The sequence below is a fragment of the Rhipicephalus sanguineus genome, chromosome 10 (genome assembly GCF_013339695.2).
Source record: "Rhipicephalus sanguineus isolate Rsan-2018 chromosome 10, BIME_Rsan_1.4, whole genome shotgun sequence".
Taxonomy (NCBI): Eukaryota; Metazoa; Arthropoda; class Arachnida; order Ixodida; family Ixodidae; genus Rhipicephalus; species Rhipicephalus sanguineus.
This window is the reverse complement of record NC_051185.1, coordinates 125,727,815-125,741,169: the sequence shown is the minus strand read 5'-3', so window position 1 is coordinate 125,741,169 and position 13,355 is coordinate 125,727,815. Positions and strand designations below refer to the sequence as shown.

At 51.1% G+C, this 13,355-nt stretch overlaps 1 protein-coding gene across 1 annotated transcript in view; it reads left to right on the top strand.

The window, feature by feature from the left end:
- Positions 1-10,188, top strand: part of LOC119406727 (ATP-binding cassette sub-family C member 3-like) — a 122,767-nt gene extending 112,579 nt beyond the window's left edge. The window contains exon 10 of the mRNA XM_037673460.2: positions 10,011-10,188. Coding sequence (XP_037529388.2) covers positions 10,011-10,182 — 172 coding nt within the window. The 3' untranslated portion in view covers positions 10,183-10,188. The remainder of the gene's footprint in view (positions 1-10,010) is intronic.
- The last annotated feature ends 3,167 nt before the right edge of the window (positions 10,189-13,355 follow it).

Sequence of the window (13,355 nt, the reverse complement as noted above, 5' to 3'; positions counted from 1 at the left end):
CGCGCTGTAGCCGCTGGGAGGGCGGCAGTTTCAGCGTATCGCGTGAGGTAGTATACAGCGACGATGGCCAAGCGGTTACCAGCGGACGTCAGAGGAAGTGGCCCATACAAATCGATCCCAACGCGCCCAAACGGTCGGTCAGGGCAAGGTAGAGGTTGCAGACCTTCCGGCGACAGGTGCGTTGAAGTTTTGCGGCGCTCACAATCGATGCAGGAGCGAACAAACTTCTGCACGTAGCGGTACATCCCTCGCCGAAAGTACCGTTGGCGAATGCGGTGGTAGGTTTTCTATACCCCAGAGTGTGCACATTGCGGGTCAGAGTGGAACGACTCGCATATGTCAGAACGCAGACTGCGGCGTATTACTAGTAGCCACTGGCGGCCGTCGCCGTTGTAACTGCGTCGGTGGAGGAAATCGTCGCGAACGGCGAAATGGTGGGCTTGACGACGCAACGCGCGAGTGGATGGTGTGGCCGATGGATCAGTCAGCAAGTGTATCAGTGGGGCAGCCCGTTGATCCGTGCGCTGTTCGGTAGCAATCGTGTGAATATCGATGGAAGAAACGGCAAAGTATGACACTGAGCTATGGGCATTGTCGTCAGGCAAGGGAGAGCGCGACAGGGCGTCGGCGTCAGCATGCTGGCGTCCGTTGCGGTACAGCACGCGGATGTCGTAGTGTTGCAGGCGAAGTGCCCAAAGGGCGAGATGGCCTGAGGGATCCTTCAATGAGGACAACCAGCACAGTGCATGATGGTCGGTGACGACATCGAATGCGCGACCATACAAATAAGGTCGGAACTTCGTAAGGGCCCAGATGATTGCCAGGCATTCTTTCTCCGTAACGGGGTAGTTGGTCTCGGCTTTAGCAAGCGTACGGCTTGCATATGCCACGACATATTCAGGGAACCCCTGTTTGCGCTGCGCAAGGACAGCGCCAAGGCCAACACAGCTGGCGTCCGTGTACCTCTGTAGGGGCCGCAGGGTCATAGTGGCATAGTATGGGAGGAGACATCAATAAACGACGGAGCTTTGCGAAAGCGTCGTCGCACTTTCACGATCACCAATTGAGGGGCCCGTTGCTGCCAAAGAGCTTCGTCAGCGGCGATCATAGAGCTTCTCACAGCTATACCTAGGGCTGGTGCAACCGTCTATGCGAATTTTTTAAGGGGCGCCGTTGGCGCGATGGGAATGATGGTATATGTGTCTGCGACGCTTGTGTTGGCTGGTGTTGAGCGAGGCTTCGGCTAAAAAGCGGATACGGCTGCGCAAATAAAGCTTCTCTTAAGCAAAACTTTTATAAGTGGATCTCAATCACGCGTATTATATTCTAAAATAAATGTCCCCTCACCTTTACGGCATAAACAAACAACGCAAGAAAGAAACACACGACAAGCTGTCGCAAAGTGAACGCTGACCCTGCCGTCTGCCTTCCAAGTTTAACGGCCATTCGTTACTTTTTACGCTTCGTAAAATTTTACATCAACGCATAAGTTTCCAAAGTTAAATAAAACTTATTTCTGTGTAATAATAAAGAAATAGCTTACTACGTGGTCCTTTAGTACAAAATCAACCATTTTGACGCAAGGAACGTGTTGAAGCCAGACGCGTCTTCGAGGTATCCGGGCTCTTCATGAACGATACCAACATATATATATATATATATATATATATATATATATATATATATATATATATATATATATATATATATATATATATACTCACATATCCCAGCATTCCCATGCGTACAGCAGCTAGCAGCGCCAGTTTTCCCTCTAGGAAATTGTAAGAAACTCTGTGCCGGCGATATGATAGTCGCGAAGTTTCGGATGAAGCGCCGAAAGTAGGAGCATAGTCCTACGAAACTGCGCAGTTCTTTGACGGACGTAGGTTTCGGGAACTCTGTCACGGCCCGAAGCTTGGCTGGATCGGGGAGAATTCCTTCCTTGGACACCAAGTATCCTAGTATCGTCAGCTGCCGTGCTGCAAATCGGCACTTCTTGAGATTCAGTTGCAGCCTGATGTCGCCTGATGTCGCTCAAACGCTTCAAAACATGCCGTAGGTGCTGAGGATGCGTGGAGAAGTCCGGGGCGAAAACGACGACGTCGTCGAGGTACCATAGGCACGTGTGCCATTTCAAGTTGCGCAGAACGGTATCCATCATGCGCTCAAAGGTCGCGCGCTCATTACACACTCCAAACGGCATGACGTTGAATTCGTACAAGCCGTCGGCCGTGACAAAGGCTCTCTTCGGTCCAGCGTCATCAGTCATGGAAACTTGCCCTGAGCGCAAATCAAGCGATGAAAAGAATTCTGCTCCTTGGAGGCTGTCAATCGCGTCGTCGATTCGTTGCAGTGGATAAACATCCTTGCGGGTGATCTTGTTGAGCCGTCGGTAGTCCACACATAACCGCACAGAACCGTCCTTCGCAAGGAGAACGACAGGAGACGTCCATGGGGTGTTTGAGGGTCGAATAACATCGCGGCGAAGCATGTCTTGAACTTACTTGTTAATTACACGACGCTCTGCTGGAGATACGCGATATGGACGTTGTTGCAGTAGTGGTTGGGCGCCAGTGTCGATGCGATGCGTGACAGCAGAAGTGCGGCCGAGAGAAGTTTGCGCGACATCCAACGAAGAACGAAATTCTTCCAACAGGCATAGAAGCTGGGAACGCTCCACCGACGTAAGGTTATCAGCAGGGTACGAATTTGGGCTGGTTGGTGCATGACTTCAAGTAGAAAACAGCGCTACGCGACGGGACAAAGAAAGGGCACAAACACGGCGCTGCGTTTGCGCCCTTTCTTTGTCCCGTTTCGTAGCGCTGTTTTCTACTTGTTGTCAGCAATCTAAGAACGAAATACATCAGCGGATGACGGATCAGATGTGGAAGCAGCACTGCGCGTACGGGAGCTGGCGCAGTGCGGGTCACCCGGTGCGTCCATAACTTGTGCGTCTTCGAGGTGTTCCGCTCTGCCGAGACACTCCCCTCGCACCAATGTAAGAATGAACAGGGATGGGTTGGTAACAAAAATATCGGTGTCGCCCTGAGTGACTTCCACGGTCGCAAATGGCGCCAGCAAGCCTTTCCTAGTGAAAACGCGGTTACATGGAAAAAGTAGCGCAATGGTGTCGGAGAGACCGGTGCAATGGACTGACACAGCCGTTGACGAGTTTGCAGGAACTGTGGTGTTATCTTTGACGAGTACCTTGATCGCAGGGAATGTACTGTCTACTGGCGTCAAGTCTGAGAATCGTGAGATCTCTATTTAAGCTGGTGCGAATGAATTACGGCGTCGTGGCGGGCGAGAAAATCCCATCCCAAGATGACGTCGTGAGAGCGTGAAGCAATTGTGATGAATTCGACGGCGTACAGAGCGTCCTGAATGATGACACGGGATCTGCATACCGCTGTCGGGTGAATACTTTGGGCGCTGGCTGTACGTAGAGAGAGTCCGGAAAGTGGCGTCGTCACTTTTCGTAGTAGTCGGCTAAGTTTAGCGTCCACAGCGGATACGGCGGCTCCAGTGTCGATAAGGGCAGATGCGCGAACACCGTCCACAAAAACGTCTATCCCGTTCGATCGGCTTCGCTGAGGGTTTTCGCAGTTCGGTAGCGTCAGAGCCCTTGCCTCGTGGACTGCGACGACTAGTTTTCCTGCTCGCGTGCGTGGGGCCGGACGTGGCCGCATCGGTGACAGCGAGCGGCGTCGTGAAGACGGTGAACGGCTGGTAGATGGTGTGGGGCGGGACGTCGGTGACATAGGCGGCGGTTGACATAATAAGGGCGGCTTGATTGGCTTGTGGGGGTTGATGCGACCCGAAGCGGCTGCACGCGATTGCAATAGCGTGCGACGAGACCGGCGCAACCGCACGCAAAGCACAGGGGGCGGTTGTCGGAAGTGCGCCATCGGTTCGCGGGTGCCATCCATGTCGCAGAACGCGATAGATGGGCTGCAGTCGGGGCCTGTGGATGAAGCCGACGTATGTAGGCGGCACAGCCACATTGAAGGCGTGGGGTCTGGCGACGGCTTCGGCGTAACTGAGGGGACCAGCAACAGGAATCGCTGGGGGTGACCTGGCTACAGCTTACGCGTAGCTTAGTGGCGCAGGTACTTGAGGCGGCTGGTGGTATTCAGCAATGACCTCTGCGATTTCTTGCTGAATCGCTCAGCGGAGGGGAGGCAGAAGTGTAGTTGACGGCTGTTCAAAAGGTTACGGTGGAGCGAAAGCCAGTAGAGAGACCTGTCGGGCAATTTCCTCACGCACAAACGACTTGATTTCGGCGAGCAAGATGGAGTGGTCAGCAATGGCCGATAAGCCCGCGAGATCAGCGGCGCGCGATGGCGGGCGACGGGTCATCAAGCGCTGCCGGCGCAGCTCCTCGTATCATTGGCACAGCGTGATGACCTCTGCCACCGTGCGAGGGTCTTCGGCCAGAAGCATGGTGAAGGCATATTCGTCAATGCCTTTCATAATATTCCTCATTCTGTCAGATCCCGACAAGCTCGCGTCGACTTTCTTGCATACGTCAAGGATGTCTTCAATGTACCTTGTGAAATATTCACCGGCCTGCTGAGCTCGTTCACGTAAACTCTCTTCGGCTTGCAGCTTGCGAATGGCAGGGCGGCCAAACACGTCGAAAATGGCTGTCTTGGAATCGGACCACACCGGTAAATCGGATGCATGGTTGTTGTACCACATGCCTGCCACACCCGCGAGGTAATTTTATCACTGACATTTGTTACCCACTCCTGCTTGGGCCCGAACAGGGCCTGCAGTATTTGTAAATAAAAAAATAAAATAAAAAAAAAACCAAGTTGCTCGGTTTACCTGCTTCGTCCCATTTATTGGGGACACTCACGCGTTCGCATATCGCGAGCCAGTCCTCCACGTCGGTGCCATCCACGCCGGTGAAGACAGGAGGGTCGCGGATACGGGGGACACCGGGAGAAGCGGTTGGCGTGGGAGGCGGCGTCTGCTGGGCGGCGTCTTGCGGCATGGTAGATGGTACGTTACAGCATCGAATCTCCAGGGGATCGAATGGAGACCGAAGTTGCTTTAAGGGCATGGCACCTCCATCAAACTGTAAAGACTGTAGTGGGGAAGAGCGACAGCGAGACAGCATCGAGTAAGAGTGGAAGAAGATTCTTGTGGCCGTGTTGTGCCGCTAAACCGTCGAGGGTCGTGCGAAGATCGTGGCATGGTATCGGTGTGGAGGAGAGGCCGGCGGCGGCACAAACGTGCCACATGTCCTGCATAGCCGCAAGAATAGCAGATAGGGCGGTTGTCTGCGGTGCGCCACGGGTTAAGAAACGTAGCGACGGGTCGGCCGAACGGAACTGGTGATGACTGAACAGGCACCGGCGAGGTAGAATAAGTTGGCTGACGGGGCGCTCTGGCTGCGACGACCTAAGCGTACGTCAAGGGCGCAGCCTCCAGAGGTGGTGAACGAGGGAAAGGCAAAGCGTCAGTTACCTCTTCTTGGATAGCCTGTCGTATAGCTGGGGCCAGATGATGTGTCTGTGCTGGTTCGGGCGTGCTTGATAAAATGGAGAGCTGCCGAGCGACCTCCTCACGCACAAACTGTTTTATCTGAGCCAACATGGAATTCTGGTCTCCGAGAGTGAAAGCTGCGATCGAGCCACGATGTTCCAGAGAGCGTCGTGTCTGGGCGCGTTGCTTGCGCAACTCGTCGAAACTCTGGCACAAACTGACCAGTTCGGCTACGGTTTGTGGGTCCTTGGCTAACAACATCTGGAATGCGTCATCGGCTATTCCCTTGAGAATCTGCTTGATCTTGTCTGCTTCGAGCATCGATGGGTTCACACGCTTACACAAGTCAACAACGTCTTCAATGTAGCTGGTGAAGTTCTCTCCTGGCTGTTGCGCGCGCTCACGAAGTCGCTGTTCTGCGCGGAGCTTTCGTACAGCGGGGCGAACGAAGACTTCTGAAAAGGCCGTCTTGAACGAAGCCCAGTTGGTAATATCAGCTTCGTGATTCCGCAACCAGAGACTAGCGACGCCGGCCAAGTAAAAGCTGACATAAGTCAGCTTAGCCGCATCGTCCCACTTGTTCGTTGCGCTCACCTTGTGGTATGTGACCAACCACTCCTCAACGTCTTGGTCGTCAGTGCCGCTGAAGATCGGCGGGTGACGCAGTGGCAACACGCCGGGACATGCAGTGGCTGGAATCTGGGAGGTACCTTGGTTGGTGGATTCTTCCGGCATTGCTGACACTGGAGGTAAGGTGCGGCTTCGTAGATCCAGCTTCGAAGGCTACTCAGCGACTCCACCAAATTATAAGGGGGTTTATTCACAAAACCAAAGGCCTGGGTTCAGCGGTGTCAAACTCTGTAACGCGCGCTCTCGATCGGCTTTTTGTCTTTGTCTTCTTCCACTTCTACTCGATGCTGTCTCGCTTTCTCTCTTCCCCACTACACCGATCGAGGGCGTGTCTTTCTTTCGCAAGTCGTCCAGGAGCTTCTCACTGAGTGCAATATTATTCATCGCTCCACCACGACCTATCACCCGCAGACGAACGGTTTGACGGAGTGCTTTAACCGCACTCTCGGTGATATGCTCTCCATGTACATATCATCTGACCATTCCAACTGGGACTTGGTGCTTCCGTTCGTGACGTATGCGTATAACACAGCCACACAAGCCACTACTGGGTTTTCACCTTTCTTTCTCTTATACGGACGTGAGCCCTCGTCGATGCTTGACACAATCCTTACATACCGCCCGGATGCTTCTGAATAAGGCCCGGCCTCCGAACTCGTTCAATGTGCCGAAGAGTGCCGCCACTTAGCGCGGTCATTTACATCCGTCGCACAAGGTATTCAAAAAGAACGAATTGATCAGGACAAGCCTGCACACACCTTCCCCGTCGGCTCGTTCGTGTGGCTTTCTATTCCGTTCCAGTCTCCCGGCCTCTCCCGAAAGTTTGCACCCAAGTACACTGGTCCGTACCGCATCGTTCAACGCACGTCGCCGGTCAACTACGTCGTCGAACCAGTGACACCTCCCACCGACAGACGATGTCGTGGCGGTGAAACAGTCCACGTCAGCCGCTTAAAGCCCTATTATGATCCGCTTGTGCTTGCTTCGCCTTGAGTCGCCAGGATGGCTCCTCTTCGACGTCGGGGCAAGTGTAGTGGGGAAGAGAGACAGCGAGACAGCATCGAGTAGGAGTGGAAGAAGACAAAGACGAAGAGCCGACCGAGAGCGCGCGTTACAGTGTTTGACACCGCTGAACCCAGGCCTTTGGTTTTGTGAATAAAACCCCTTATAAGACGTTTATTAGCGGGCACTCGGCGACGATGCACGACAGCGACAGTCAAGGTGAAGCCGACTCTCAGCACTAGCTGCGTTCTCTCCGAAAGGAGCCGAAGAGGGCGACCCACTGGAAGGGTCGCCCTTCCAGTAGGTCGCCATCTAACCAACTTCGAGTCGCCAACAATAATAACGTGTTCAAGCTTTCCTGCTGAAGTGACCTGTGCATGGCTACTGACCTGGTGATCAGCGTGAGTCACGGCTGGTGCTTTTTCCCCTCCCTCCCTCAAAACTGCCTTTCGAAAGCTGGCCCTTGTGGTCATTGCACTTGCCCTTTTCACCTCTACGGTGCTGGGAGTCACCACCTTAATCTTTCCGCCATCACTTGCCTCTTTTTTGTTCATCCTGACAACCTTCAATAGCTCTTCCTTGGTTGCTTTAAACCTTTCTCCTACAGCCTTCTTTTCGTCTCGTTCCATTGCCAAGGCATTCTCTAGCTCTACGGTTCTCATCATAGCTCACTCTGGGCAGCCATCCTTTTGTCCACTTTCGCCTCGACCTCACATTATCTGCACATGACGTCAGCTTCTTCTGCCTCCTCATTCGCACAAACCTCTATTTTCAAACTCACCCCGCAAAATAAACACTTTACGGTCTTTCAATCTTTCTGACTATGGTTAACTAGACACGTACACCGGTGTCCGCGTGTTAAAAAAGTAATGTCGCGCCAGATAGCCACGAGACACGGCGTACTACAACTCATTCAATAAATTACACTTCAAAACACCACACTGTCACTATGTATATAGTGCAAAACCGAGAACTCAAATATTCTATGTGGTTACAAGTGGTCGGTGCGCGCATACACATCAGCCACGGGGTGGCAGAAAAGAAAAAAACAACAACAAAGCAACAGAGGTCAAAAACCGGTACAAAGAAATAAGCACAATTATCTCAATTGAATTTTCCGCTAATGACTTACCTAATCTCCTACGCCAAAAGGTAGGCTATCTCAAACACACCCGCTGTAGCACGTGCATTCGTGCTTTCGAACTGCGTGGTACCAAACAACTGAAAGAAACTAGCAAGAAAGGACAAAAAAGAAACTACAATGATGCACACAATAAACCTTCGCTGTTGACATAACCTCTAATTCCGCTAAAACTAAAGATAAAAGTGTGCTCAAAGCATGCAAGAACACCTATCTGCAGCTGTCATTCCGGAGTCCTCGAAAAGCACATCTTTTCACCACTAAATTTACCACGAAACTTTTAACGAACATTTTACACAAGCATCACCAACGGCGAGCGGTTGAACGAGAGATGGGACACGCGTTCCCATAAAAGCCCGGCTATCTGTGCTGGTCAGCAGGGCAGTAGGTCGTGGCCTGGTGCGCGTAGAGTAGACATTCCAACTCATGACGGGCCACTTACCGCAGCTACTTACTGCAGCTACAAACGCTACGAAGGGTGAGCTTCCTGTCGCGCCGTAAAAAACTGGGTCGAGAAAAATCTGTTGTCGGTCCCTTTAAGAGTCACACAGAGTGGGATGGAACGAAAAATGACAGAAGTAACACCAAGAAACGGTAAGAGGGAAGAGTGCATGAGAGAAAAAGCAGGGGTAGCCGATATAGTTCTTGCGAGGAAATATCAACCTTCGCAAGTCATGTCATGAGAAGGACCGATAACCGATGGTCAAGTTGAGCGACCGAATGAATGCGAAAGGATGCGAAACACGGCCGAGGACGACAAAGGGGGGTCAGATGATGCGACTAAGTTTAAAAAATTGCAGGCACAAAATGTAGGCAGCTCAAGCAGTACGGGAGATCATTGGGAGAGGCCTGCAGTGGATGTAAGATACACAGATGGCAATGATTATGATGATGATGGTGATGTGCTAGTCAATAAAGAGTAGCGACTTAGAAGGTACTGAGCTCTGAAAATCTGAGACCAATGGTCGTAGGCTTAGTTACTTGTGTATTGAATTGGTTACTGGCAGTTTAGGTGCTACATATCTGAATATTACAGGAAATCTGTATACTTTTGCCCCGCGACGGTTTCGTCTCCGTGGACTAAAAACGAAACGCCAGGCCCCTAAACCACCAACAGACGCTCGCGCTCGCGTGCTCCTCTGCTAGCAGACGCGCGCGTTCCTTGCGTTTTCACATCGGACGCTGAAGAAGGGCATTTGGAGAGGTGGACAGATGAGCTGGCGAACGCGTTCGCTGTAGAATAGTTCACAAGTGCAACGCCACAACTAAATTTCCACCTCTGGGCGGTTTAGGGGCCCTTTAACACTGCCATGGATAGACCACGGAAGTTAAAATTCCAGAAGAACATCGTGAATACAATTCTGTACGAAAGGAGCAAATTCGTCTTGCTGAAAATGATCGTCGAACCACTCACAGTCTACTACAGCGACCACAAAGCGATTATTGCTAGAATTACCATCAGCATGTGTGGTTTGATACAGCTTCGCTGGATGGCGGCCATTTTTTTTTCGAGAGTGTATCTACCGTTTTTTTTTTCGTTGATTCACTGAGTGGTATATCCAACTTCTCTGCATGTTCTTATACCGTCTGAGCTGCCGTCAAACCACTTGTTTGCGTCACTTCGTAAGTGTCTTTTCCATACGTTTGCACAAAGGGGAATACATATGGCCCACCGTCGCATCTAGTTTGGGTGAAATAAGAGTTTACGACTCCACTAAGCAATACACTTTTCTTTTTTCAGAATACTGGTCATGGGTGATGGGAAGGTCCTGGAGTTTGCATCCGTGCGAGATCTCCTCCGAGACCCCAGCTCAATATTTTCCAACATGGCTAGATGTGCGGCCATATCTCAAAGCATCAAGAGCCAAGACACGGATGAACAATCTGCACCAAGAGAATATACTCGACTCTGAATTTCATGTTGTTGTCTTGTCTGGACCGTTATCGCCGGTAACAGCGCACACACTCACGGGACGGATAGAAGGGAACACAAACAAGCGCTGACTCTCAACTGAAGGTTTATTGCAACAAACAAATAATTTGAACACTTGCGATAAACATATAGAACATGCGCAGAGGGGCCAGCGAGGGACCTTGTCTACGTCATTAACAGACTTAATGCTGCGAGTGACTGCGCAGGCGCGACAAAAATGTTTGTCAAACAAACATGCTACTGATTAACATTTCTTCTTTTTCATGCAATGATACCGATGTTTGACTAACGCAGGACTCCCCTTCTTTTTTGATATAGAAGGCTTCTACCAGTTCTCTTGTCATCTGATCACTATGTTTGAAGAGCACTGTCGTTTCATTGTACAAAGGCGTACACCCACACGTGCTGCAGTGCGAAGGCAGATTCGCGTGCGTGCAGGACTTGAAGGATCCGGAGTGTTCTTTTAATCGTGTATAGAGACAGCGCCCCGTTTGCCCGATATACGCTTTTTTACATGTTAAGGGAATTCTGTACACTACCCCTAGTGCACAGGGTATTGAAGCGTCCCTGTGTTTCACACCGCACTTATTTTGGCTAGAGCTTTTTCTATCATGTTTTTTGTTCACCATAGGGCACAATTTTCCTAATTTGTTTCCTGCTGTGAATAGTACCTGTACGTCGTACCTTGATGCCACATTTTTTAGTCCATGGGCTAATCTATGCTTGTAGGGCATGGTGGCACATTTCTTTGACCTCTCTTGTTTTTCAACACTTTTTTCTCCCTTCTTGATCTGACGTAGCAGACCTTCGCAAACAGAAGTGATGACACGTGTCGGGAAGCCGGCCGCCTGAAGGCGACACACCTGTTCAGAGAAGCTTTGTTCCACTTGGTGCCTGCACGATTACTGAATCGCCGCCCCGAGGGTAGATGTAGCGATGCCCTTCTTCACTATTTTTGAATGACCAGATTTGTAACTAAGCAATGGCTTAACTGATCTAGGGTTATACGCCCAACAAGGGTGGTGGTTGGCAAAAGTTATCTTTATGCCTAGGAACTGTAAGGAACTTTATGTCTATCAGGCCTCCCCCCCCCTCCCTCCTATGAAGGGCAACGCCTTGCCTGTCACGCACTCCAGTCGAGCCGACTCTTCATGACCTAATGGCGACGACAGTTTCCTCTCTACCACCACAGCGTATGATTTGGCTCAGCAACAGCGTGATGACTTGGAGCTTCAGCCACTCGTCGGCTATCTTGAGCGCCAGCTTAAGCAGCCGCCACGGTCGTTCAGGCGCGCAATTTCATCGTTTCTTTATCCGCACGCAACATTTTGTACAAGCGAAACTGATCCTATATATATATATATATATATATATATATATATATATATATATATATATATATATATATATATATATATATATATATATATATATATAATATATATATTGTTAAGGTGTTTAATAGACAGCACTCAACGACAATGAGTAATGGCGACCGTCACGGCAAGCCACGAACTCCCTGCGCGAGCGGCGTCATTTCAGAAGCAACCAAAGAGGAAGGACGACCCACTAGAAGGCGCTGGAGAGGGCAACCCATTACTATGTTCCAAGGCTTCTCTACAATTACCCCGGGTACGAAAAGGGAGCCGCCCGGCGACCTAACAGCTGGTCGCTATGAGCGGGTCATAGTAGGCCTTGAGGCGCTCCACGTTGACAATGTCGCGCCCTCGACGGCGCATGTCTGAAGATGGTTCGATGGGTTCGATCAGGTAGTTGACCGGGGATGTGCGCTCGACGACACGGTAGGGGCCTTCGTATTTCGGCAGCAGTTTTGACGAGAGCCCACTTGCAGTGGTAGGGACGGAAAGCCATACGAGCGCTCCAGGAAGGAACCTGGGCGCAGAAGTGGCAGTGCCATCACGAATGCTCTTCTGCCGCTCTTGTTCATGCGTCGTAAAGGTCTTGGCAAGCTCGCCACACTCTTCAGCAAGCCTGACTGTGTCAGAAATAGGCACACACTTCGATGGATCCGGCTTGTATGGAAGTATCGTGTCGATGGTATGCGACGGGTGCCTTCCGTACAGTAAGAAGAAGGGTGAAAAACCAGTAGTGCTCTGAGGGGCGGTGTTATAGGCATAGGTGACGAAGGGCAGAATGGCTTTCCAATTTGTTTGATCGGCGGCGACGTACATTGAGAGCATGTCGCCGAGCGTGCGGTTAAAGCGTTCAGTTAGGCCATTCGTCTGCGGGTGGTAAGCAGTAGTTTTGCGGTGAACAGCATGGCACTCTTTGAGAATGGCTTCGACGACTTCGGACAGGAAGACACGGCCTCGATCGCTGAGAAGCTCCTGGGGTGGACCGTGACGCAGCATGAATCGGTGTATCAGGAAGGAGGCAACATCGCGCGCTGTAGCCGCTGGAGGGTGGCGGTTTCGGCGTATCGCGTTAGATGATCAACAGCGACGATGGCCCAGCGGTTGCCAGCCGACGTCAGAGGAAGTGGTCCATACAAATCGATGCCCACGCGACCAAACGGACGGTTAGGGCAAGGTAATGGTTGTAGACCGGCTGGCGACACGTGCGTTGAAAGTTTTCAACGTTGGCAATCGAGGCAGGAGCGAACGAACATCTGCACGTAGCGGTACATCCCTCGCCAGAAGTATGGTTGTCGAATGCGGTGGTAAGTTTTGGATACCCCAGAGTGCGCGCATTGCGGATCAGAGTGGAAGGACTCGCATATTTCAGAACGCAGACCGCGGGGTATCACTAGTAGCTGCTTAATAATTCCGAGTAACAGACGTCACACTTTCGCGTACTTAATTCGCATCTGTGTGATGATAAAATTATGTGTATCGAGTGCATCTCAATCTGCTGTACCAGTGCCTTTTAGGGGCGAAGCTCCTTAAGGCGGCACCCGTTCGTCCCTCGTAGTCGTCGTCGTCGTAGTAGTAGTAGTAGTCGTAGTCCGTAACAAGTCTTACGCTTTGACCTCCAAGGTGGTGCCGGTGGGAGATTTTTCCTGTGCGTTGTTGAACAATAAAAAATTCGCAGCGTGCGCGTTAACTAAAAGCCGTATTCTTCTGTCTCTCATTCCCCATTAGCAGCCATTGGCATGTTCCAGTAGGAAACGTTAGTACAAGTAGAAGTGTAAGT